Source organism: Photinus pyralis, unplaced genomic scaffold (genome assembly GCF_008802855.1).
Source record: "Photinus pyralis isolate 1611_PpyrPB1 unplaced genomic scaffold, Ppyr1.3 Ppyr1.4_LG6, whole genome shotgun sequence".
NCBI lineage: Eukaryota > Metazoa > Arthropoda > Insecta > Coleoptera > Lampyridae > Photinus > Photinus pyralis.
In genome coordinates, this window is record NW_022170663.1 from 11,441,265 (window position 1) to 11,465,807 (window position 24,543).

At 36.5% G+C, this 24,543-nt stretch overlaps 2 protein-coding genes across 4 annotated transcripts in view; one reads left to right on the forward strand and one right to left on the reverse strand.

Moving 5' to 3' along the window:
* Window positions 1–6,792, forward strand: part of LOC116173777 (protein trachealess) — a 52,485-nt gene extending 45,693 nt beyond the window's left edge. For all 3 annotated transcript variants that reach the window (XM_031491467.1, XM_031491465.1, XM_031491466.1), the window contains 8 exons: window positions 1,896–1,969; window positions 2,271–2,360; window positions 2,795–2,957; window positions 3,462–3,583; window positions 4,676–4,976; window positions 5,033–5,180; window positions 5,237–5,361; window positions 5,440–6,792. In XM_031491467.1, the coding sequence (XP_031347327.1) occupies window positions 1,896–1,969; window positions 2,271–2,360; window positions 2,795–2,957; window positions 3,462–3,583; window positions 4,676–4,976; window positions 5,033–5,180; window positions 5,237–5,361; window positions 5,440–6,470 (2,054 nt within the window). In that variant the 3' untranslated portion in view covers window positions 6,471–6,792. The remainder of the gene's footprint in view (window positions 1–1,895; window positions 1,970–2,270; window positions 2,361–2,794; window positions 2,958–3,461; window positions 3,584–4,675; window positions 4,977–5,032; window positions 5,181–5,236; window positions 5,362–5,439) is intronic.
* Window positions 6,793–16,269: 9,477 nt separating this feature from the next.
* Window positions 16,270–17,638, reverse strand: LOC116173780 (3-ketodihydrosphingosine reductase). The gene is made up of 2 exons (XM_031491468.1): window positions 16,823–17,638; window positions 16,270–16,773 (listed from the first exon to the last, which is right to left on the reverse strand). The coding sequence occupies exons 1-2, from the start codon at window positions 17,582–17,584 to the stop codon at window positions 16,570–16,572; spliced, it is 966 nt and encodes a 321-aa protein (XP_031347328.1). The 5' UTR covers window positions 17,585–17,638; the 3' UTR covers window positions 16,270–16,569.
* Between the last annotated feature and the right edge of the window lie 6,905 nt (window positions 17,639–24,543).

Sequence of the window (24,543 nt, forward strand, 5' to 3'; positions counted from 1 at the left end):
ATCTTGTAAAAAATATACTATCTAGTCCAATATACCCCTACCTAAATATCCCCATTAATTGTTTTTTCTTTTTGGTAGAAGTCAAAATTACTGGTTGAGAGGGAAGTATCGTTTGTTCTGTTAGAACATAACGTCTAGCAGAATGTTTTCCTCGACTGGTTCTAGTGGATGATTTAGTACTGTAATCGTAGTATTTATCAAAAATTAAAATCACATCTGCTTCTCGTAAATAAGCAACAAGTTTACCAACAAAGAGTTTTAGGTAATCAGAAACCGTTCCTCGAACTGACCAGTGTAACCCAAATCATTGCACATCCATCAATTATTGTTAAAGACGGTCTAGTATTTAGTCTCATACACTGGGAAACAGCCAGTGAATTCATAAGAAACAATTTTGTTGATGCCTCCTTCATCGATCCATCATCATTAAACATTGAAGGAGGCGCCGAAGATAGTTCGTATTTCAAAACTTCCGCTACTGAAAAAACAAATGCTGAAAAAAAGTTAATATTGTAACTGTGAAAATTACTACTAAACTAATCAAAACTTTTGCTTTGATATTAGTAGAGGTATTAGGTAGGAGGATATTTAAGTAAGGGTATTGGAGTAACTGGTAAACTTTTCTAAATTTTGAAGTTACCTTGTATATCTTTCTATGAGTTATTCAATAATCATATTTTGACATCAAAATGGTAATCTCCACCCCAAAAAACCTATAAAAAGACGTATCGCTCTTGTTATAATTATTATCTTTTTATTAAAATGATGTCGTTGTGCAGCGCGGGCGCGGCGCACCGCGCGTGTTATGTTATTTTCGGGCCGTCTGTCGGCGTCGTTCTACTTTTTTAACATTGAATAACTTGCTGTACCTCCATTTTGATATGGAATTCGGGATCCTTATCCATAAAAACATATAAATCGATGTACGACACGTTAATATTGAAAAAATATAAAAACTAACCCCTTAAAAACACCCCCCCACTCCTCCAAAACGCCCCCAAAAATATTTTTAACTAAAGATTTAAATTCAGAAGGCTCGAAAACCCTAAAATCGATGTGCTACATGCCCATATTTTAAAAAAATTTAATTTTTGTATTTTTTGTAGACATTTTTGAGCGCCATCTTGAATTTCTCAAAATGCTCAAGGGTGACAGAGTGGCATCAATCGGATTCTTAAAATAGACCTACTTAGTGACCTAAAACCGCAAAAAAATTTTCACCGTACCTTACTTCCAGCTTTTTCGTCTGGCTTCCAGACTAATATGCCCAGAACGCGTTTTGTTAAATTGTTTTACCCATTCGTCGGAAAACTAAACTCTTATCGCATTCTGAGCAAACCGCAGTGCCCACAACGCGTTATGGTTATAAATTTCTGGCATTGTCCGATTTTGGCTATTGAGAATAACATATATACCTACTCGAAGTATAATTAACATCTATTATGAAACTAGATAAAATGTTAAAGTGGCCCCTGATTATCAGATCACTGCAGTTGCCATCTGATTTACTTACTGTATAAAACCTCATCACCTGTTAAAATTTACCACTAAACGTGCCGAAAATAGGAAGAGTTAATGGAAGTAGCACTACGTAATACATTGGAGCGTTACACTCTTTCTTCTTCCGTTTCTAGTATGGAATAATTCCCTGTGTAGGTCTAATTAATTTATATGTTAAGCACGAAACCGATATTAATAGGACAGATGCATAAACCTGCCCATATGTGAAAATACCGACGGAACTAAGTAGCTATAAGGTACATATAAATAAGAATTGTCCTCACTATTCCCTTTAATAAAGTTCCTCAACCCCTAGACTAACGAACCCCTCGACCGATATTCATTGCATTACCCTTTAGCTTAGCCTGACTCATCTAATAATTATGTTGTTACAGCTGGAAGAAATAGATCTTCTGCCGGACTAGCGATGGACATTTTCGAACAACACCAGGGAACGCATATATTACAGGTAAATATCCATTATGTGATTTAGTTGCGGAAGGAAGGTTCATAAATGATGAAATAACAGGAACATACTAGAAATGTCCCGACGCGCCCTTATTTATATTTTCTTCCAGCCAATTTTCCTTGCGCTTGTCCTGACTGACGTTTGATCCCTTCGGTGTATAAAGAATGACCGTCAAGACATGATATGAATAACAAACTGCCCTCTATAACGTTTCCAAACAGGATTTTGCTTCGAAAGATAAACGCTTTTAAATTTTACTAACTAAAATTGACGATTATTTTAATTATTATTTCTCTTTCAGTCTCTGGATGGATTTGCCTTGGCGTTAGCGGCAGACGGTCGGTTTTTATATATATCGGAGACGGTGTCAATATACTTGGGCCTTTCGCAGGTGGGTACAGCACAACTCTTCAGCGCCGGCCGCCGCCGCCACCCTCCACCTAACTGGCAAATGCTCCTCACGTAGTTCTCTGCAGCGGCGTGCCTGCCATTCATAATGTGGCTGGCGGGAGCTACAATCAATAGGGTGTTTGCAACTGCCGGGAACATGGCCGACCTTAGCTGCACACGTACATGTTATCACCTATAGTTTTAAATCTCTTTCCCGTTGCGCCACCACATACTAATTGCCATAAACGGGCTCCTTCTTACGTTGTAAATGCTTTCTTTATCAATTCGCCAGATTTTGGCTCTAAATTTTCTTTACACGCGTCAAATTAAAATCGCAAAGCCCACCCAAAAGCTTTTAATCGTTTTTCGACTAGTTGCAAATCCCATCCATCCTCTATTCAATTACTCACTTTACATACGCCGATATCTTTATAGGTTGAAATGACGGGAAGTAGCGTATTTGATTACATACATCATTTAGATCACTCTGAAATAGCGGAACATCTTGGACTTGGATTGTCGCAGAGTCAAAATTTAGCATCGCCCGGAAGTGGTTCAGAAGAAGGTGCTTCCACAACCGGAACTAACAATCCCGATGGTAAGGAAATTAATCATACTGCCCGCAAATCCCGAAATTAGGCCAGTTGTAATTAGTAACCAAAGAAAGTGGAACGTGAACCATTCGAAAAGTACGACGCACGTTTGCCATTACAACGACGGCAATTGTACGATTTCTTTAGAAAACGTCGACTCATAGAAGTAGTTTCAGATTTAAAATTGCAATTACGTTGCGGGTGCAGTAAGCGATGATGGTTGTTGTGGATGTGACAGGAAGCCGTGGTTAAGCATGCAAAGCAAGGGCGGCCCAGCGTACGTGGTCAATTGTTATTCTGTGGCGATGCTTTGTGTCACGCCCAGGAATGCTGTGGCTGCCGGCCACTATAACTAATCGTTTACTCAATGAATTGTTTCATATCGTCCCACTTTCTACCTTATTTAAGGTTTATTTACAATCAACCAGGCTTCTGCTATGTTTTTATCCTAAATATTTATGGATGTTGTTCCACAGCATAACTAAGAGATTTCCTTTATTTTATTGTAGTATCAACCATAATGTCGCTCTCCGGAAGTCCACCTTACAAAGGACTAGAAAGGGCGTTCTGTGTTAGAATGAAATCAACGTTAACAAAACGAGGTTGTCACTTCAAAACGTCAGGGTATAGAGTAAGTATCTATCAACAGTACCAATAGTGAATCATTTTATAAAAACTAATACCTCACCCATATGTCGAAAAAACCATACATATGGAAATTTCTAAACTTGCAGCATGCCTACAAATCGTCACACATTGAATACTAATCAGCTCAATGTCCAAAGTAAAGTCAACGTGATCCGCGAGTCAATAATTCCAAGAAGGTGGGAAGGGGTACCTACACCATAAAACTTGCATTTATCTGGCATTAGTTAACAAGCAAAAATGTGGTGGTCGTGTGAGAGCTATCCTCTCCTTGTTTTAACAACTGCACAAGAAAGTGCAAATCTAATCTCTCTCTCCGTTCCATATCCAAATGACCTATGTGAAATGTTTTTGACTGAAAAATTTATATCTGGCCACGGCCGTGGGTTTTCTCTGGGAAATTTTGGAAATGAAAGATGACAAAACACTATTTGTTCCAGAGATACATTGATCAGCATATTTCAACTGAATAAAACAATAGTTACAGGCCGTCACAAATGTGGCAGTGTTGAAATTTACATATTATGTATTTGTTTGCCAAGTAGTATTTCAATCCAGTTTTTACACAGATGCAATATGAGCAATGACTGTTCTGACTATAGAAACGATCATATTTTTATCTTTGTGTTGTCATCTTTAGCAATTCGACCGTTGTTGAAGCAGGATTTAGTGATCTTTGTTGTACGGAAACGTAGAAGGGGCATTCAAGTTATTTTTTGTTAAGCTACAGATCGAACTGTAATTTACACGTTTATCTGGGAATTCGAAATAGCTGCCACAAATTAGAAGTGCAATCTCGACGACCGTTTCCCCGTTGGACTTCCAATTTCGATCATCTCGACAATTAAAATCCTGAGATTGGAAGAGGTGGACATTTAAAAACGAATTTAATATAGAACTCACGACATGCATTGCGGAAGTATTTATAATATCAATTGAAATTTTATCAGTGGATGTAACTAAGAGGTTGTAACCGTATTTGGAACAAAAACCAGGTGGTATTAGTTTTTATAAATAGCTTATAATGAGAGAAAGCAAGAAACCATTCAAAAAATTGTTACGCATGTATGACTTTCAGGTTGTGTTAATGTTATGTCACCTTCGACCGCAATACACTTTTTCACACTCCCGCAAGTCCCAGCCTCCTCTTCTAGGAATGGTAGGTTTAGCAATAGCGCTTCCGCCTCCAAGTGTGCACGAAATACGCTTGGAATCAGACATGTTCGTCACTCGGATAAACTTTGACTTTCGGATAGCGCACTGTGAACCAAAGGTGTCAGATATCTTAGATTACACTGCAGATGAGCTTACGGGAAAGAACCTATACACTCTATGCCATGGAGAAGATGCAAACAAACTAAGAAAGTCACATGTTGATCGTATGTCTTTCGATTGCTTTGTAATATTCTTTGCTAAAATATTTATCAATTTTCAGTCATTAACAAAGGGCAAGTGTTAACACACTACTATCGCCTTATGAACAAAACTGGAGGATATACGTGGCTACAAACCTGCGCTACAGTCGTTTGCAACTCAAAAAATGTGGACGAACAAAACATAATCTGTGTAAACTATGTGATAAGGTACGTTTCAAATACGTGTTGCACCCGCCATTTGCTTACGCACCTGTGTGTTTTAGCGGGAGGGAGTACGAGAACGTCATAATGGACTGCTGTCAGTTGGAGGAAAATTCTCATACCGTAAAGCGAGAGGAGACCAGCGGGAACGACCCGGAGAACGGATCGCCGGACGCCGATCGTGGAGGTACGTTATCGTACCGCCATTGCTATTCATATAGTCTATAGTAAAATGTAACTACTGTTAATCTCTATCTCTGGTAAGATGATCGCAGCAGTGGAGCCCCGCCTAATCCACCACAAGAACCACCTCACGGAATGGAGGATGGAAGCGCGGAAGAAGCTGGGGACCCTCGAACGCGACGAGTAGAACATTTATCGCAGTTGCAGACCACATCAGACAGCCAGCAGCGAAAGTCGACAAGCTCCCAAAGAGCGGCCAAACGGAAAGCAACTCAGGACGCTAGTGGTTCTTCGGAAGACGAAGATGATTCGGCGCATCAACGTAACATGGTGCTTAGTCCGGCTTCTTCATCCTGCCATTCGACAGGGGGAACACACGCTATCACGGTAGAGTCCAACGGTACTAGTCCAAAAACGCACGAAGAAACTACGAGTACTTCTGTGAAAGATTTAGAAAATGCGATGTCAAAACACCTGCCAGCCTGCAAGTCGCCGGTTCATCAACCCACAGATTTCAGTACGGATGCTTTGTTAAAGCAACAACAGCGAACAACTATTCAATGGATCGGTGCCCATCATCAACAACTGCAACAGCAAGGTCCATTACCGGCCTCTGCGTTACTTAGACAATTATACGCTAATCGCGAGAGTGTTATTCGCGCAAACGTACACGGTATAACTGGTGGTACAACACGTCCGACAGGTGCGTCGTCGTATTATGGATCAGAGGCGCAGGTAGGTACCTTGCCTACACCTCCGGGTAGTGAAGGCTCATCTTCATATAGTGATCATCAATTTTTATTATCGCAACATCAGAACTATTCAACCGGTTATACTATGGACTATCATTCCGCAATGACTCCTCCGTCCAGTGTCTCCCCACGTGACAAACATCAACAAATTCATAGTGGTGTAACGTTTGAAACTCCTATGTACCAAGACGTTTTGCGGCATCAATATACAGATAGCCCACTTCCCCTAAAGCCACAGGTGTATTCCTACGTAGATCAACCACAGTTTTATCATCACGGAGCAACGAGTGCCAGTTTTCATTTGTATCATCCTGGCAAAGGTGCGCCAACAACTCCTACAAACTGGTATTCGTCTTCATAGTAAATTATTTACTTTATTCAAGACTCAATAGAGTGCTTGTGCAAATGTGTTCCTTAAACTGGCAAATCTCAAGGTTTGAGTTTACCACATCACTGGCGAAATAAATTTGATCACTTAGGGAATATTGACATTGGGGATACTATAAGAATTTTTAAACCAAAGAACATAATATTGAAACTGAATAATTAACTCGTTTTTGGGTTACACGCTCTTATCTATAGGGTTTTAGTTGAAAATGTGTCCTTAAATAGTACACAAAAATTTTAAGTTTTAGCAGATTAACGTGCTTAGTGCAAGTCTAAAAGTGCCAACTTGATAAAAATTGATCAGATTTAACACTGCAGTGCGTATTTATGTTATTGTTTGATATTTTTCAAGTTGCTTATTTATATGTTTTTACCTTTAGGTTTAATTGTTTAGAGAATAGGTTTTTTCTAACTTCGTATACATTCCGTTTTATATATTCAGCGTTATATATTTAAAAATAAAACTAAATTGACATTATAGGATATATTATTTTATCATTGGTTATTGCTAGATGTTATTTGCGAATAGTGACACAAATTAGGAAAAAAGAAAATACAGAAATACCATTCCATTTTTGCATATCTTAAAATGTCTGTACATAGCTACCCACCAAATAGCAGAGCTGTACATAAAAGCATGCTGCATATTTATGGGCATTGATGATGAAATTGCAGCCTCTTGGGCCTGTAAAAATATATACCATTATTAAATGGGTATACTTTGTTGGGCGGCCTCATCTACATTTCCCATGTTCTACATGTGTTCAAGGAACAACGCTTGGCACAATGAAGATGAAAGGTGCTCACAACATAGGAATGTGATAATCAGTTTAATTTGTTATTTTTAATTGATCCAAATGTTTTAGTAGTTAGTTATCGCATCGCATGCAGTACAAATTTAGTATGTGAGTTGTAACGGCTTCATGAATTTGTAATATATGGTACGTATTTATGTGCAATATACACTTGAAATCCAGTTGACTTAATTATAATGCAACCGTAAACAAGAAAGTGTTTTATTTCTCCTCGTTTTGTTGCACCTCACAAGACCCTCCCTCATCTGGTGCTAGTTCCAAGGAGTCAAATCGGCCCTAACTTGAAGAGATAAGTTTATTATAAATCAATGGCCAAGTGCATCTCCATATCATTGCCACCCGTTTCAACAAATGCAAAATGAAAAAATAGTAATTTTGCTTTTCTAAAGGCTGAAGGGTAACAGTGGGAAATGGGGGATACTATTTAATAATGAACAATGACAGCTGGTCAGGTACATAAACTACTTTTTAAGAAAAAAAAAAGAACCAGATCCAAGTGGGTTAAATCAGCTAAAAGCTCTCTTTACAATAGGTGGATAAATTTGACGCTCCCAATAATCATTATTCCACCTTATCAAATTTCAGGGTTCAACAACAATGCCATAATTTATTGGCGGCGGGATTTTTGAGTTCGAATCATGGCGAGGAATGTAATAAATCGTTGATATGATTTTGATTTGAACATGTAATAAATGAGAGAAGTCATGGAAATAATTCCAAACGCTATTTCCACTTTATTGAGAAAATTCACGTCATTTATTTCCTGTTTGTTTAATTTGTAGTACCTTTTTATAACGACACCGTATACCACGCAAGAATAATCGATTGCAAAACTTCATTTTTGCTGTGCGGACCCCTCACCTCCTAGACGCTCTTTCGCTCGGAGAGCAATCTCTCGACTTACTGCCCAAACGGCCAAAACGTACTAGTTTTTTTTTCATACGTCATATTTGTACCACAGAGGTAAACTTTCCCCAGAAAGTGGTTTTTTTTAACACATAGGTTTTGTTTTTTTACAAGAAATACAGTGCGTTTGAGGGTCACCTCAATATCTCTTTTATTTGGCGAGAGACGAAAAAGTTGTATACGATCTACCAGATCGTATACTTCGGGCTTAACCAGAAATCCCTGCAACTGTTGTCTTTCAAATGGAACGCCTACGTTTTATTTAAGATTTTTGAAAAATGCAATCAATTTACTGTAGGTACGACAACATAAAATATGCCTATGGTTGATATACAAAAAAATAGAGAAATTCGTGTTTTCTTTAGAAACCTCGCATGCTGTGTGCTGTCAGAACGTGCGGTGTCTGTTGTGTTACACGAGTAGTTCAAAACGAAACATTGAATAAGTTGATGAAGGTGTCTTCTGTGCGTGATATGGCACACGGTATGCTAGATTTCATTAGTTTTCTAAATATTGAATCACAAATGTTTCTATTTTTTATATCAACCATAAGCAAATTTGATGTTGTTGTGCAGCAAATTGATTGCTCTTTTAAAAGATCTTAAAATAAACATCGACATTGCATTTGAAAAACAAAAGTTGCCTCGATTTCCGGTAAAACCGGATACCGGAAGTTTCAATATGTGCTGGGATAAATCATATAATGTCACATATATAAAATTATATTTGAAATTTTTTAAATCTCGCCAAATATAGTAGGGTAACCTTCTTATCTCGAACGCACTGTATATGGATTTAGTATTGTTTGATGATAAACAATAGAGCTAGAGAACTGCAAACAGTAGTTGCAGTAACATTGAAGGGTAAACTGTATTAAATGTGCATAGTATCTACCCTTTGTATTGTTTGGTAAACTTGGTACAGTAAGTATACGAAATATGCTGCAGGTTGTTTCTTATCGTGTATGGAGGAAATTTTGTATAAATTACTCTCAGTTTATGTTTAAATGTGATGTGATGCGTAGACATGTCTTCAAGAAGGCAAATAATTTTATTTGCAACAATAAATCAAGTTGAAAACCATGAAAATGTATTAAATAACTCTTCTTCAATAGACGATAAAAGCAGATTCATCTAGAAAAATGCTTGCCTACATCTAAGCTACAAACCGTTCAGTTTTACTCTTTAAAATTATGGACTTTCAACTATACAATCAGAGAACATCAGAAGCTACTGCATGCGTGAGATGAAAGTGTGACAGGAAGAGGACGAAATGAAGTGGCTTCGTGTTTATTAAAATGGATGATTCTATGGAAGACAACTGCCCTTCATAAATTATAGAAATATGAACAAACAAACAAAATGAAAAATTTGCGGAGTTCAGGCATGCAAGAAACAACCATGATGCCTGTTCTTCCATTCAATCATATCCTCCAATGAAACCAAATACCACAATGAAATTCACTTAGTATTAAGTACAAAAAAATTTCGCACTAACAAGAACTTTAAATTTCAATATGCTGGAACACTTATATTCGGCGGGTACCTAAAGTATTTAGCACATTTGCGATTATATACCAGTAAGATCATTCAAACATTTTGGCCTTATGAAATGGTATACTAAGTTGGCCCTTACGCCGAATATTAATGTTGTGCACATCAGTGCGAAATGTTATTTTATTGTACAAGTATGACGGCGTTTTTGTTGCTCGAATTTTAAAAAGTAATAGGGATGAATGCAGAAATTGTCTAGTCGCAATGTTTTAAGCCATGAGGCATCAACTAACTTATGCGAAATGTATTGCCTTCGTTTAATCCCAAAGATCAAACGAAGACGCGCATTCTGTACCACTTGCACTCTTTTGGATGATTCTTTCGTAAGATAAGGTCCATAAACAGAAGAACAAAAAGTGAAATATGATAAAACGAGTGAGTTAAGAGAACAATAGTCCAGTTTTACGTTTTACTAGTACCTAAGAAATCCACTAACGGTGAAAAATCGTGGCTATTGGTAATTGATCGCAGACAACTAAATAGGAAACTAAATAGGAATTAGTTCGTTTATCTTCGATCAAGTGATTTTCAGTAATCGACTTAATTTCAGGATTTCACCAAATACCCTTGCGAAATTTGAAACTAGTAGGTATGAAGTACCATTAAAAAGTACTTTGAGAGTTACAGTGTATGATAAAGTTTGACCAACCACTCAAAAAGGTTCATTAGATTATTATAAATAATTTAAGAAGCCCCCCCCCCCCCACCAGGTTGTGAATACGATAGTTCCCCTTAAAGTGTGGTATTTGAAATACTACCTTACTTTTACTAAGGTTTCAAGTATCTAAAGATTTCGTCAATGTGTGTATCATAGAATAAGAATATTTCTTTAAACGAACGAAGTTTTATTACCTATAAAATAAATACGAAATATTTTTGCAGTTTCCTAAATTTATATTTCAAACAACTACAAATGGAAATGTTGAATCACATCCCGGAAGAGCCATCCAAAGGCAGAGTACCCGGCTACTATTAGGCCCTAAGGAATCGCACACTTGTTCAACCTCAATTATTTTTGTATTCTTTCCGATACCAAAACAAATGGAAAAAGTAAACAAAATCAATTGTTAAGAACTGATAAAGCTAATGAATTACGCAACTTCAAAATACGGACTCATCAGGTGTATTCTCGTAACCTCCACCCTAAAAGTTTGTCTGGTCCGGTATACACTGCCTTTTTTTGAGCCCCGAAAAAAAAAATTGTCTCAGATCGACCCGGAAAAAATTTTTTCTTATAGAATGTAGCCTGTAGAATCCATAATTTCAAACAGTTCCAAGATTGGGCTACTAGTTCAAAAGTTACAGCCCTTTGAATTTTCTTTCGAATTGGTTTCTAGTCTATAACTTTTGATTGAGAAGTCTGATCGAAAAAGTACGAATTGTTTTGGATTCTACGCACCAAAATTAATAAGAAAAAGTGTTCTCCAGAGAAATTTTGGTGCAGTCGATTTTTGGTAAAAAAGGAAGGTTATACACTGCCTTTCTTTGAGCCCCGAAAAAAAAATTGTCTCAGATCGACCCGGAAAAAAAATTTTCTTATAGAATGTGGCCTGTAGAATCCATAATTTCAAACAGTTCCAAGATTGGGCTACTAGTTCAAAAGTTAAAGCCCTTTGAATTTTCTTTCGAAATTGGTTTCTAGTCTATAACTTTTGATTGAGAAGTCTGATCGAAAAAGTACGAATTGATTTGGATTCTACGCTCCCAACCAAAATTAATAAGAAAAAGTGTTTTCCCGAGAAATTTTGGTGTAGTTGAATTTTAGTAAAAAAGGAAGGTTATACACAGGGGCGGACTGGGTACTTACGGGCCATTAAAGTATTAGTGTAGTAATGAAGGTGGCGGGGGGGTTAGCTCTGAGGTGCACCACAAAAACATTTTATACAATCCACACGAGGTGCGTCGCCTATCAGTGTATTTCAGCACTTTCAAAATACTACGACAAAAAATGATAAATTCATTGTAAAACACTTCAATTAAAACAGAATTTTTTAACAACCTAACATCAACCCCAATTAGAGAAACGTGTTAATAATTTATTAATAGTGCAAGAAACTAAATACAGCACATACTTATAAATTTCGAACGGGCCACTATGATCTACAGGCTAGGTGGCAATCGCCACCCGCCCCCCCGTGCCAGTCCGCCCCTGCTGGTCCCCCTTCTAAAATCATCATAAAGGATGTAATAAACAATTTTGATCGATCGGTCAAACTTTATCATGAGTTGTAAATCCCAAATAGGAATTCACCTACTACATCCTTCAGCGTCGATTCAGGTTCTTATCGTTTTAAAAGGGTACCTTTTGGTCTATCGGTTAGCCCAAATAGTTTTCAAAAAATGATGTGCATGGAAATAGCAGGAATTTTTGTACATGGATTATTTAATAGTAGTAGGTTGTTCCGATAAACATCATTTAAGTAACTTAAAACACGTATTTGAAACTTACAGAAAATTTAATTTAAAACTTAATTCCAAAAAATGTCATTTTTTTATGATAGAAGTTACATATTTAGGTCATAAAATTACAGACCAAGGTATTCTACCGGATGACTCGAAATATTTTAAAAAAACTATCCAACACCACAGACAGCTGACGAAGTAAAACGCTTCGAAGCATTTGGCAACTATTACCGTATCCGCTCACTAACCCATTAAATAAGGTAACTAGGAAGAGGACGCATTTATTAAAAGTGATCCAGGGAACACTAATTCTACAACTCATATTGAGTCATCACAGGAAATACATAATTCACGATGTCCTTATTGTGGCCAGGTAAAAATCAACTTATTCGTAGAACCCCTGAAGTTATTTACAAAAAAAAATTACCTATACTACCACGAAAGTTATTAATAAGGCTCAAAAAAGATTGGATCAGTTAACCGAAGATTCCGTTTCAAATCAACTTATTGGTTTCAAAATTATTGATCAAGTTCCACTTATTAGTGATTTGCTGATGACACAGTATACTAATTGGGAAATCAAAAGAATCCGCTATGATATTGTATGAAATAGCTATTCATCTATTTTGTGAAATTGGATTGAATTTAAATGTCAAGAAGACCAAAATTATAAATGTTATCAAAAGCAAATTGTTTGAGGAAGAAATTAACTTATAAATGGATTATTAAGTAAATCCCTGAACTATAAAATATTTAGGAGTCAATTGTAATAACGACATTACTTTTAATTCATCAGAAGTAATTCAAAAATTGGGAACAAAGCTTGATACTGTTATTTCTCACCCTTTTCTGAAGGATATTCAAAAGTTAACAATTCTGAATTCCTATATTTGGCCCACTTTAACATACAACTTTCAAACTGCTCCATTACTTATAATGCACAATGAATTTTTTAATGACATTGACAAAATGGTTCGCTGTGCTTTAAAAGAAATTTTAGACCTTCCAAATGCAATGATAGTAGGTACACATCAGAAAATAGTAATGGTTTCCGGTTGTTTTGGGCTGGTTGGGAGGCTTATTTACAACATATTAATATATGTAACCGTCTGCAACTTTCTAATGAAGAAATCCTTATAAAAACAAGAAACTTGGAATGTGAAAACGAATTACGTTTGAAAAAGCTTAATTTAATAGATCAAGCCCGTAAAATATAGGTATAAGATCCGTTTTATTAGACTAAATTGGTAATTAAAGGTAGATGTGTAAACCTTTTTAAGGACCAACCCCCTCCCACATATTAATACATATTAGACTCTTCTTCAGAATTGAAAGACGCAATCAAAATGATTTATGTCGCTCCAGTAAGAGAGATTTATGGTCCAACAAAGATCTTTTTCAAAGAATCATATAGATAGATTAAAAAAGTCGATATCATTGGACTACTTGTTGGTGCTCGCGGAACATATTACTAAGTACTTTTTTCAAAGAATTTTCCCACGTTTTTAGATTACAATCAAAATTGCTAAAATTGATAGCACGACTACCATAAAAAATTTCATTTACATTTTAAGAAATCATTTATATAATTAATTCGTTTTCTCTTTTTCATGTAAAAAGTGGGGAGGCTCTAGATCTTTAGTTGCTAAATTTTTGCTATGTATGCGAAACGAAAGCAGAACGAAATAATTCATTGAATTTTGAGTAAAGAACTGAAGGTTTTTAGTAGTGCATCTAAGAAATGAGGCTTTAGTAGTTTCTGTGGTTAAAATGACCTTTCTTTCTCCCCGAATGACGTTTGTATCATCGGCTGGTGGTGTGAAAAGGTCACTTTCATACCAAACATTTCTCGGTAAAGAAAGAAACGAATGACCATTCCACCAGATGTCGTGATTGAGGGAAAGGAGAGGTCCCCCTAAATGAACAATCTATCGCATTTAGAGTGAAAAGTATGATTCCAAAAACGATAATGAACCTTTTCTTGGAAGTAGCTAACTCTATTCGCCACCAATGTTTCCCATCGACAAGGCGGGGAAGCGAGCCATGCTAATACAACCTGTGAATCACACCAGGCAAAGATATTATTCTCAAAGACAATTTAATCTGCGTAATTGTCTTTTACGGTTTTAATCAGACAGAACTTTAGCACCTATAGGTTCAAGTCGCGGGATCGTTAATGATTTTGATAGTGCAGTCCGACAATTGCCACAAACAAGAAAAACTGAAATTTTCTCCAAGGTAGATAAACAATAGCCCCAATAGCCTAAATTAGAACCGTCGCAGAAGCACCTTCGGAAGTGCTCTAGTAAGTTTTTACGGAGAAGGGTAAGTTTTGAAGGTTCGGGTACCTATTTCAGAGAAAATATTTAGAGCCAGTTATTCACAATATTTTGTGGGGGTGGTTCCTCCCAACCGATATTCAGTTTCCACAAACATTGCATAAGATCTTTGGTTGAAAGTGCGGCCGATGTTGAACAATATCGTACGTCTTGTGCAAATTTTGTCATTAAATTCACATCGTCTATTGACTCTTCAATAATTTGCTTGCCTCAGGAAGATTTGCTTCTTCAACTGTAGCAAATTCTTGAAGTATTCTCAATGCTAAATGCGGGCTACAGTTTAGACCACAAGTAACAGTATTTAATGTACTACATTCAGACAAAGGATCATTGGGTGAACATCTCCAAAGAATCTTTTGAAAGTAACTGTGCTTTGGTGTAACTAGAATCATGCCTAAAACCAATAAGACGAAGCAATGAATTCGGACAATAAGAAAAAGCGAAACAATCGGCTGCCCCATTCCAAAACACAGTAACCAACATTTTTTTCAAAAATGAGTTATCACTTCCATGTAGATACTGTGTTATTTCTGCATGTTTTAAGCTAACCAGGATAGCTCTATCTATTACCGTTATTGCCAAAACCCAGTATCTGCAGCAACGTAATTCAATATACTATTCCAAAACACAGCAAGTGGATTTTACAGACTCTAAACCACAGACAAAACAGTATGTGGTACTTACTGTGTATTGGCACAAAAAATACATTATCCAGTTTTTTGCATTATTCCCTTAAATCTGCTGCACATTAATTTATAATTACCATACCGTTTTGGAGAGTGCAATGTTTGTCGTAGTTAGGTATACCACAGGATTTGCTCCAACACTCTATTCAATCAATAACATGCTCATATTCAATAATTTTACTGTTGTTGATTAAAAAGGTGCATTACAAGTTGCCTAACCGTTTCTCTCTGCGCAACATCTTAACCACAGCCCTAAATAATTGAGTTATTGAAATTTGAAGGTACTTTAAGTACAATCTCCGAGAAGTGACATAACCTCAACATCAAATTGGCAAAAGGGCCCAAATAAAACAGAAAAATTGAGAAATGCATCCCGATTTGTCGCCTCATTTACACACAAAAGAATGTAACGAATTAATAAAGTTGTTGCAAGATTGCCACGAAAATGTAAGTGACTGTATGCAAAGTTTTCATTGAAAGTTCACATTTTCTCTTCTAGCACAGTATTCGAAAGTTCATCGGTCATTGCAATGTGTTTGATCATCAAGTTGTGGTGTGTCTAAAAAAGGAACGTATCAATCGGCGACAGAAGAATTACGAAAAATCTGTAGAGGCCAAAAGACGAATTAGAATGTCTGCTCAGCAAGCTTCTGAGAATGTTTAATGTATTTAGTTACATGTGTTAGCCAAAGGTAGAACTTTCAAATTGTCTTAACCCTGTATATAGGTAATAAATTTTGTAACACTTTCTGGTCGATGTTCGACAGTTTCTTCATCTTAGCTTTATTAAGTAGGTAATAGTGAACCTCTGTATCTCTGGGGATGCCCCCCACCATGTTTCAAACTGAGGTTTAATATAGGTATGCCATAAACCTCTGCTCATCCCTAAAACTATGTAGGTGTAAAAATCATAGTAGATGACCACCTTTCTTATGGAGCCCTAGTTGAAATGTACGCAGCAATGTTATATTTTAAGTAATCCATCAGTCATTTTACATAGGATTTTTATAAGTATGTCCCAGATAGATCTGGAACTTTATGTCTCATATGAGAGATTCAGCAGTTCCCACAAAAGGAAAAACGGGTACTTATATTAATATATATAAATTATAATGTAAAATGATATCAGTTTGGCCAGGCCTGTTATATTAATTGGAACAAAGAGTCAACTATTACAAAGAAGTTTTTTTAAATAATGTGCTTAAGAAATAGTAAATTAGGAGAGATCTTGAAAAATATGATGTAAGTTTTACAGCATATAAAAGTTAGATCTGTGCTTCATTTAATAGTTCCAAAAGGATTGTTCTGTTAGTTCATGACTGCTGATCAACAACACAAAATCGTTCAGCACAACTAAGAGGACCACTACAATCATTTTTGTTTTTCTGACTTCTCAACGCCTCTACGGATTATGCGATGAAAGTGTGCTAAATATCCTAAACCAATAAGCCTAAGTGGTCCCATACAGAATAGTTGCAGGAGGATTTCTGCAATAGAAGAGCATGGAGACATTCCTGCACCCAATGTAGTGCTAACAAAGCTCTCAAAACCAATATGGCTAAAGAACTTTTTATCCTAAAATAAAATAATCCATTATATGGACAAGAATGCTTCATAAACTTACTAAAGCATCATCCAGTAACCTTTCTGCCACTACATCAGGCTGAAACAATCCGGCACATCCTGATATTAACAAAGTCTCTTCAGGTTTTCCTATGTTTTCGGCATGAAGCCCGGGTGTATCTGTATCAGGTGGCAGTGAAAGGGTAACACTAACATTATGAAAACGAGCCTCCATGTCAATAGCTTCAGCGAATCCTCTTAGGGCAAATTTACTGGCGCTATAGACAGACATACCGTAGATACCAATTAGAGACGCTTGCGACGCCGTAATAACAATTATTCCTTCTTTTCTCGCCTTAAACTTTGGCAACACCCAACGAGTTGGAAACACAGTGCCGAGCACATTTAAATTCAGCATGGATGTTATGTCATCGACACTCATATCCTCCAATGTTCTACAGATCGATTTTCCCGCACAATTGATCAACATATAAATTGGACCTCCGGAATCCTCAATTTGATCGAAAACTCTCGTAACTGCTACATTATCCGTAACATCCAGAGAGAAAATTTTAACTTGCTGATTCTCATCGATGCAGGCCTTTTTTATGTCCCTTTCTGCCAGCTTTAGCTTGTCTTCATCCCTAGCAATAATTGTGACGTTTGCACCTCGACTCGCGGCCAAAATCCCAACAGATTTCCCGATGCCACTCGAACCTCCCGTTACCACAACATGTTTCTTTAGTAGCTTCTTTGGACTTTTTGAGAAAAAATATTTTTTAATTAACATGTACAAGACAACCGGAATAAGCAGGAAAAACATAGCTTAATCACTATGAAATTTGTAATTAATACAAGAGACTGAATGAAGGGGGCTGAGACAGTGGCGTATCTAAGGTGAGGCAGACAGGGCACGTGCCCCAGGCGCTCGAGAGGGCGGAAAAGACGAGAGAGTCTGCGGTTGAGTGTTGGCACTCTTGTAAAAAAGTTCCGGAAAATTCAAAACAACTCAAAATTACGGCTGAATTTGCCTAAAATTGCGTAAATCTAAGACTGTTTGTAATGTGAACTTTGCATAAACTTGAATGCAAAGCGTTCTTTGGTATAGTAGTTAGTAGTATTGCAGGTAATAGTTATAACTTCACAGGTTCTTATAATAAAAATATTGAAAAAATAAACGTTTATTTTGATAGTTGATTTGTTGTGTTCTTTGGTTTCTTTAAATGAATTTCTACTTTAAAATCATGTATTTTACAGTAGAAACCTAAGTATATTTCGCTTGTTAAAAATGATATAAAATCTGGATGATAGATGGTGAATGAGGGAGAGGGGGGGGGGCGCAATTTCGGCACTTGCCCTGGGCGCCATTTAGTTCCGGTACGCCACTGGGCCTAAACTGTTTACAACAAATTAACGTCAGTTACAGTTCGAAGTTCGCGGTTTAAAGTGCTAAATGCAAATTTCAGGTTAGAGAGCAACAGAATTGATAACGTAGATTCCAGTGACGTACGCTAAGGCCCCTAATTTGATACCCAGAATTTCAAGATAAAATAATCACCATTACCTTCATTAATCATTACTATTATATATGTTATTATAGGGCTTATTTTGTTTACTGTAATTATTTACTACACTACAGGAAATTTTGCTGGTACCTATCTACAGCTATTACTAGAACCCCCCTGAATTAAGATGCTAGGTGTAATTTCAATGTTAAGTTTACTAATTTTCGTTTACATTTCGTTTATATTTGTTTATTGTTTTTCATACTTTATACTTTTTCATAAATATATATTACTATAGTCAGAGGCGGACTGGGTAACTGCGGACCAAGTGGAATTGCATAGGTTACGGAGTATTAGTGTAGTAATGAAGGTGGCGGGGGGTTACCTCTGAGGCGCACCACAAAAACATTTTAAAGTACTCCTTTCTCGAAAATAAATTACCATACAGTTTTTTTTAAATTGCAGCTGATAATTAAAAGTAACAAAATATACAATCCACACGAGGTGCGTGATGCGTCGCCTATCATTGTATTTCAGCACTTTCATGCTACGACAAAAAATGATAAATTCATTGTAAAACACTTCAATTAAAACAGAATTTTTTAACAACCTAACATCAACCCCAATTAGAGAAAAGTGTTAATAATTTATTAATAGTGCAGAAACAGCACATACTTATAAATTTCAAACGGGCCATTATGACGTACAGGCCAGTTGCAGTCGCCACCCGCCACCCCGGGCCAAGTGCGCCCCTGGTTATACACTGCCTTTTTTTTAAGCCCCCTCCGAAAAAAAAAATATGTCTCAGATGCGACCCCGGAAAAAAATTTTCTTAGAATGTGACCTGTAGAATCCATAATTTCAAACAGTTCCAAGATTGGGCTACTAGTTCAAAAAGTTACAGCCCTTTGAATTTTTTTTTCGAAATTGGTTTTCTAGTCTATAACTTTTGATTGAGAAGTCTGATCGAAAAGTACGAATTGATTTGGATTCTACGCACCCAAATTAATAAGAAAAAGTGTTTTCTCGAGAAATTTTGGTGTAGTTGAATTTTGGTAAGGTTATACACAGGGGCGAACTGGGTACTTACGGGCCATTAAAGTATTAGTGTAGTAATGAAGGTGGCGAGGGAGGGAGGGGGGTTGGCTCTGAGGTGCACCACAAAAACATTTTAAAGTACTCCTTTCTCGAAAATCAATTACCATACAGTTTTTTATAAAATTGCAGTTGATAATTAAAAGTAACAAAATATACAATCCACACGAGGTGCGTCGCCTATCATTGTATTTCAGTACTTTCAAAATACTACGACAAAAAATGATAAATTCATTGTAAAACACTTAATTAAAACAGAATTTTTTAACAACCTAAAATCAACCCCAATTAGAGAAACGTGTTAATAATTTATTAATAGTGCAAGAAACTAAATACAGCACATACTTATAAAATTTCCAACGGGCCATTATGATCTACAGGCTAGGTGGCAATCGCCACCCGCCCCCCCGTGCCAGTCCGCCCCTGTCTATAGTAAGGTAATAGTTTAAATTATGTAGATATCTATTTGTTTTGCTATTATATTGTTAACTTAATTTTATTTTATGATTTACGTTTGTTATTTATTAATCTGGATAATTAATTGCTTTCAATAATGTTTGTTATCTTTGTTTTTTTATGTTGTTTTTTTTCGCATTTAGCGTTTATTATTGTAGCTATGTACATTCATTGTAATTTTTCTACATTGTCTTAGAATTGGCGTGTTTTGCTGTTAGACAATAAATTCATTATTGTTATTATTGTTTTTGATATCAAACCACGTAAGTGCATCCGGTTGGTTATGATATGATCAGTTCTAAACATGGCATAGGCGGCGACAACATGTTTTTACAATGGGTTCGAATATTTCGCTCCTTTAAAACCACACTAATATACATTTATACAACTTATCGGATTTATGGCTCAGTGGTAAGAGCATTGGGTTATAAATCCGAAGGTCGGGTGTTCGAACCTGGGTTGAGGTGAATTTTTCATCTGTGGCGGAGATGGAAATTACCTTAGGCCAGTTCCGAGCATTCTACCGGCTACTCCGAATTAGGTTTTCCTGCAGTTTTCCTAATTCGTAAGGTAAATACCGGAGTAGTATAGACCATCTTAAGACCTTCTGCAGAGGCACCTCTAAATAGCATTATGCGGGTCACTCTGTAATTGGGCGCATGCCTGTTGAGGGCCCAAAACAAGAGAGGGATAATAAAAAATAAAAAATAAAAAAATAAAAAACTTTGAAAATTTGACCACCACGTCCTTAAGTCCCTGTTTCCTCTTCTATCAACGTCTCCTCGCCATCCGGAAGATTGTAGCAGTTGCGTCGTTGAAGGATTTGGTGTTGGTTACTCAACTTGCTCAGAATTTTGACTTTTTAATGGTAGATGTCATTATCTGGTGTGGAATACTTCTCCTTGAGTGGTGTCGCTTAGGCGTCCTCCCTGAGGTAGTTGCTTGGGCAGTTGGCAGCTTGACTCCGCTCTCTCTACCCAAATAACTATGCGGTTTCGATCAGGGCCTTCGGTTTTCACTGTTGGATTGTTTATATTGTTTTTTTACTGTCTGTTTCGTATTGAGGAAATAAAATGTCTATCTCCGTAAAGCTCCGCGTATTATGGAAATCACACACCTCATGGCATTTTCACACACCCTTGGACCAGGATCCAAACCTTGGTAATTTGGGTTTATGTTGCGGTTGTCTCGCCTTAGTCAGCGCTTAGACAGCTCTTAAGATAAAAATCTAGTGGCGACACAGCATCCATAGTGATAAGACGGACGGACGCACGGACAAAGTTGCCACAATAGCGCATCTTTTTAATTTTCGCAGCAATGCGCTAAAATGAAGCAATGAATCTTGTTGAAAGTGTTTTTTTATATCGCATGCCGTCGTGCGCTTCTGCAGCAGAAAATCTACAGTATGTAGGTGCAAATGACCCCACAGAGAAACGTTACAAAACAACTCACAAGCGTACAAGAAGACTAATTGAAAATGCATTGTTTGAAAGTTTAAAAGAAAGATTGTTCCATCTTCTCCCCGTCTGAGGCAATCCTAGACCATCGTTTCCAAAACGTCGTCCTAAGCTTTTTGTTTATCCGTATTTGTTACGGTATTATTTTGGAAAATTGCGAACAGAAAAGCCCGGTTTTTTAAAATTTCATGTAATAAGTCAAGCTTTTTCCTTTTTATAAGGTCGCGTTTACGATGCACACCTAGTGGTTTACAGCCACAGCAGATAGAAAAACAACTAGAGCCCTTAAGGGAAATCATAGAAAAAGAACCCAATAATATACTTGCTAAACTACAGTGGCGTATTTACGGGGGGGGATGAAGGGGATATCCCCCCCCCCCCCCCAAGAAGAATTGAGTTATCATAGCTATTAGGTATTTAGGTAATACTCCGCTATCCGCTCCGCCCACTTTAAAATAAAGGCAATAATATATAGGTATATATAGAGAGCAATTTTGGTTTTGGTTAAAGTCTAAAGTCACTAAAATCTAAATATTCTGTAGTATTCAGTATTCACTATTCAGTGAGTGATCAGTGTTGGCAGTCAACGATTTCGCTATTCGGCATCGATCGGCAATTCGCTACATTGATGCCCAAAATAACAAATAGGTATCAGGTACTTAGTACTGCTACAAACTGAGGTGAGGTACCTGCGTCCTGCCTTTCACGAAATGACGAAAATGGAATTTTAAAAACAGGAATTTTTTTTGCCCATAACTTTTGATTGAGACGTCTAATCGAAAAAGTACGAATCGTTTTGGATTCTACGCATCCAAATTAATAAGAAAAAGTTTTTTCCCGAGAAATTTTGGTGCAGTCGATTTTTGGGAAAAAAGGAAGGTTATACACTGCCTTTTTCTTTGCCCAGAAAAAAAATTGTCTCAGATCGACCGGAAAAAAATATTTTCTTATAGAATGTGGCCTGTAGAATCCATAATTTCGAACAGTTCCAAGATCGGACAACTAGATCAAAAGTTACAGCCCTTTTGAATTTTTTGTCGAACTTGGTTTTTTGCCCATAACTTTTGATGGAGACGTCTAATCGAAAAAGTACGAATCGTTTTGGATTCTACGCACCCAAATTAATAACAAAAAGTTTTTTCCCGAGAAATTTTGGTGCAGTCGATTTTTGGTAAAAAAGGAAGGTAATAACTGCCTTTTTTTGTCCAGAAAAAAAAATTGTCTCAGATCGACCGAAAAAAAATGTTTTCTTATAGAATGTGGCCTGTAGAATCCATAATTCCAAACAGTTCCAAGACCGGACTACTAGATCAAAAGTTACAGCTCTTTGAATTTTTTGTCGAAATTGGTTTTTTGCCCATAAATATACCTATTATTCAAAGTTTTCGTTAACTAAAACAATTAATACAAGAAATTCCTTAAAAGTAATAAAAACGTATAGACAAATGACGCAAAAGATCTCGCGCACATGCTAAAAACCCTATATTTTAACACCAAACTATGAAAAAGAGTTGAGACGCTCCCAATAAGTAAAAAAAATCTTATTAATTATTTAACGTTGAGGTCAATACCTATTTGTGTAGATTATGCTGTGTTGGAGTCAGAGGTGTAAATTGACAATATATAGGTTTTGACTAACATCCCCATTACCATTCAGAGTAATAACATTATATTTAAGGACACTTGGTCAAAGAAGTTTTAAATTGTGATATGTATGTGGATCCTAATTGTTTCTTTTAAGGGACTTTCAAGGAAAGCTCTTCCTAAATGATAAAGTTGGTTCTGTATCACAAAACTATGGATACTTTCAAATTTTATAAAAATTAAACGAAAAAGAACGGACGGATGGGCAGATATTCCCCAAAAAATAAATTTAGCGTATTCTAATATTCTTTACTGCCTTCGATCTAAAAGCGAGGTTCATTTTTCTAGCCCACACAGTATAAGAAGAACGGAAGATGCTAATTGTAGCGTCTTAATTTAGTATTTACTGTTTGTAGTATTTATTATCGAACATCTGAGTAGGTAGTTTCCTACCGTTTGTCTTAAAAAAGAAGACAAGAATAGATTGTTAACACACATTAAAAATACGTTTTGAAATCGCGCGGAGACTGAAAGTTGCTCTCTTCTGTAACGTAATTTTAAAAGCATTATGATTCAATCTGATACCTTATAAGGGTATTCAAAAGAAATTATGCAATACTCTTCGGTTTTGCTTGTGCCAGATTAAACCGTATAAGGCAAGGTTAAGCCAATAAATTCTTTTATGTTCTACTTCTAACATAAACGACAATTTGGCCACATCTGATTGATTTTTCACAAGAAAATAATTGGAAAATATAATTCAGTTTTAAATATTTGTCGAAAAAAAGCTCCTGGGATGTAAATTTTGCTTGTTTGGGCATGCATGCGGTTTTCGAAGCAGCTTTCTGTCGAATTACCTCGTGCAATGAATTCTAAATATTTTCACCTCGGGCTAATTAATCAGTGACTGTTTTTGGTTGGTAAACGATGCTTCAAATTATAATTATCTGACAAGATTTCTCAACGCGCTATTATAACTACTAACAATTACATCTGGTGCACTTGCAGGTTAATATAATTGAAATTACTTTGGCCTTTTCAGAAAGGAAGTGCCTGTGGATGCTTCGAGTTTTATCACACTTACTGCACTGTTCTATAAGCATCAAGCGTTGGTAAAGTTTCCGATGTGGATTAAATTTCTTGAGGGATAGAAATTTGAAAAATGTTTTGCGATTTCACTATGATAGTTATCATTACTTGTGGAAGCCAACAAGAAATAATCATTCCAAGAGTATACGCTCCGGGAATGATGGCCCTCGGAAAATTTACCCACGATATACCTATATTTGACCAAAGAATATTCGCCCCGGAAATATAAATCAGCTGCCGAAATATTGGAGTTGGTCATCGTTATATATTTATTAACGATTCTCGAGATCGTTTATAATTTTGTATTGCTGCCTGTCCGTCCGTCTGTCTGTCCGCGTGCACGATAACTTTGTGTAGAAACGTCCGATCGCTTTGAAAATTGATATACACATGTTCTTCCGGATATAAGAAAGCTCGCTATTTTCGGCTACATAGACTAACGGGCCAAAAAGTTACAGCCCAAAATGCCTAAAATGGATATAAACCTGCCTAAGATATTTTCTGGAAAGATTGTTGAAATATCCCTAGTTAATTCCTCAGGAAATCAAAAAATTTCAAAAAATGATTCCTGAAAAAATTACATTTACACTGGAAAA

Coding starts and splice junctions, on each gene's coding strand:
- LOC116173780 (XM_031491468.1), bottom strand. CDS start 17,584: ATGTTTTTCCTGCTTATTCCGGTTGTCTTGTACATGTTAATTAAAAAA. Junction 16,774..16,822: donor GGTTACTGGATGATGCTTTA/GTAAGTTTATGA, acceptor ATTTTATTTTAG/GATAAAAAGTTCTTTAGCCA.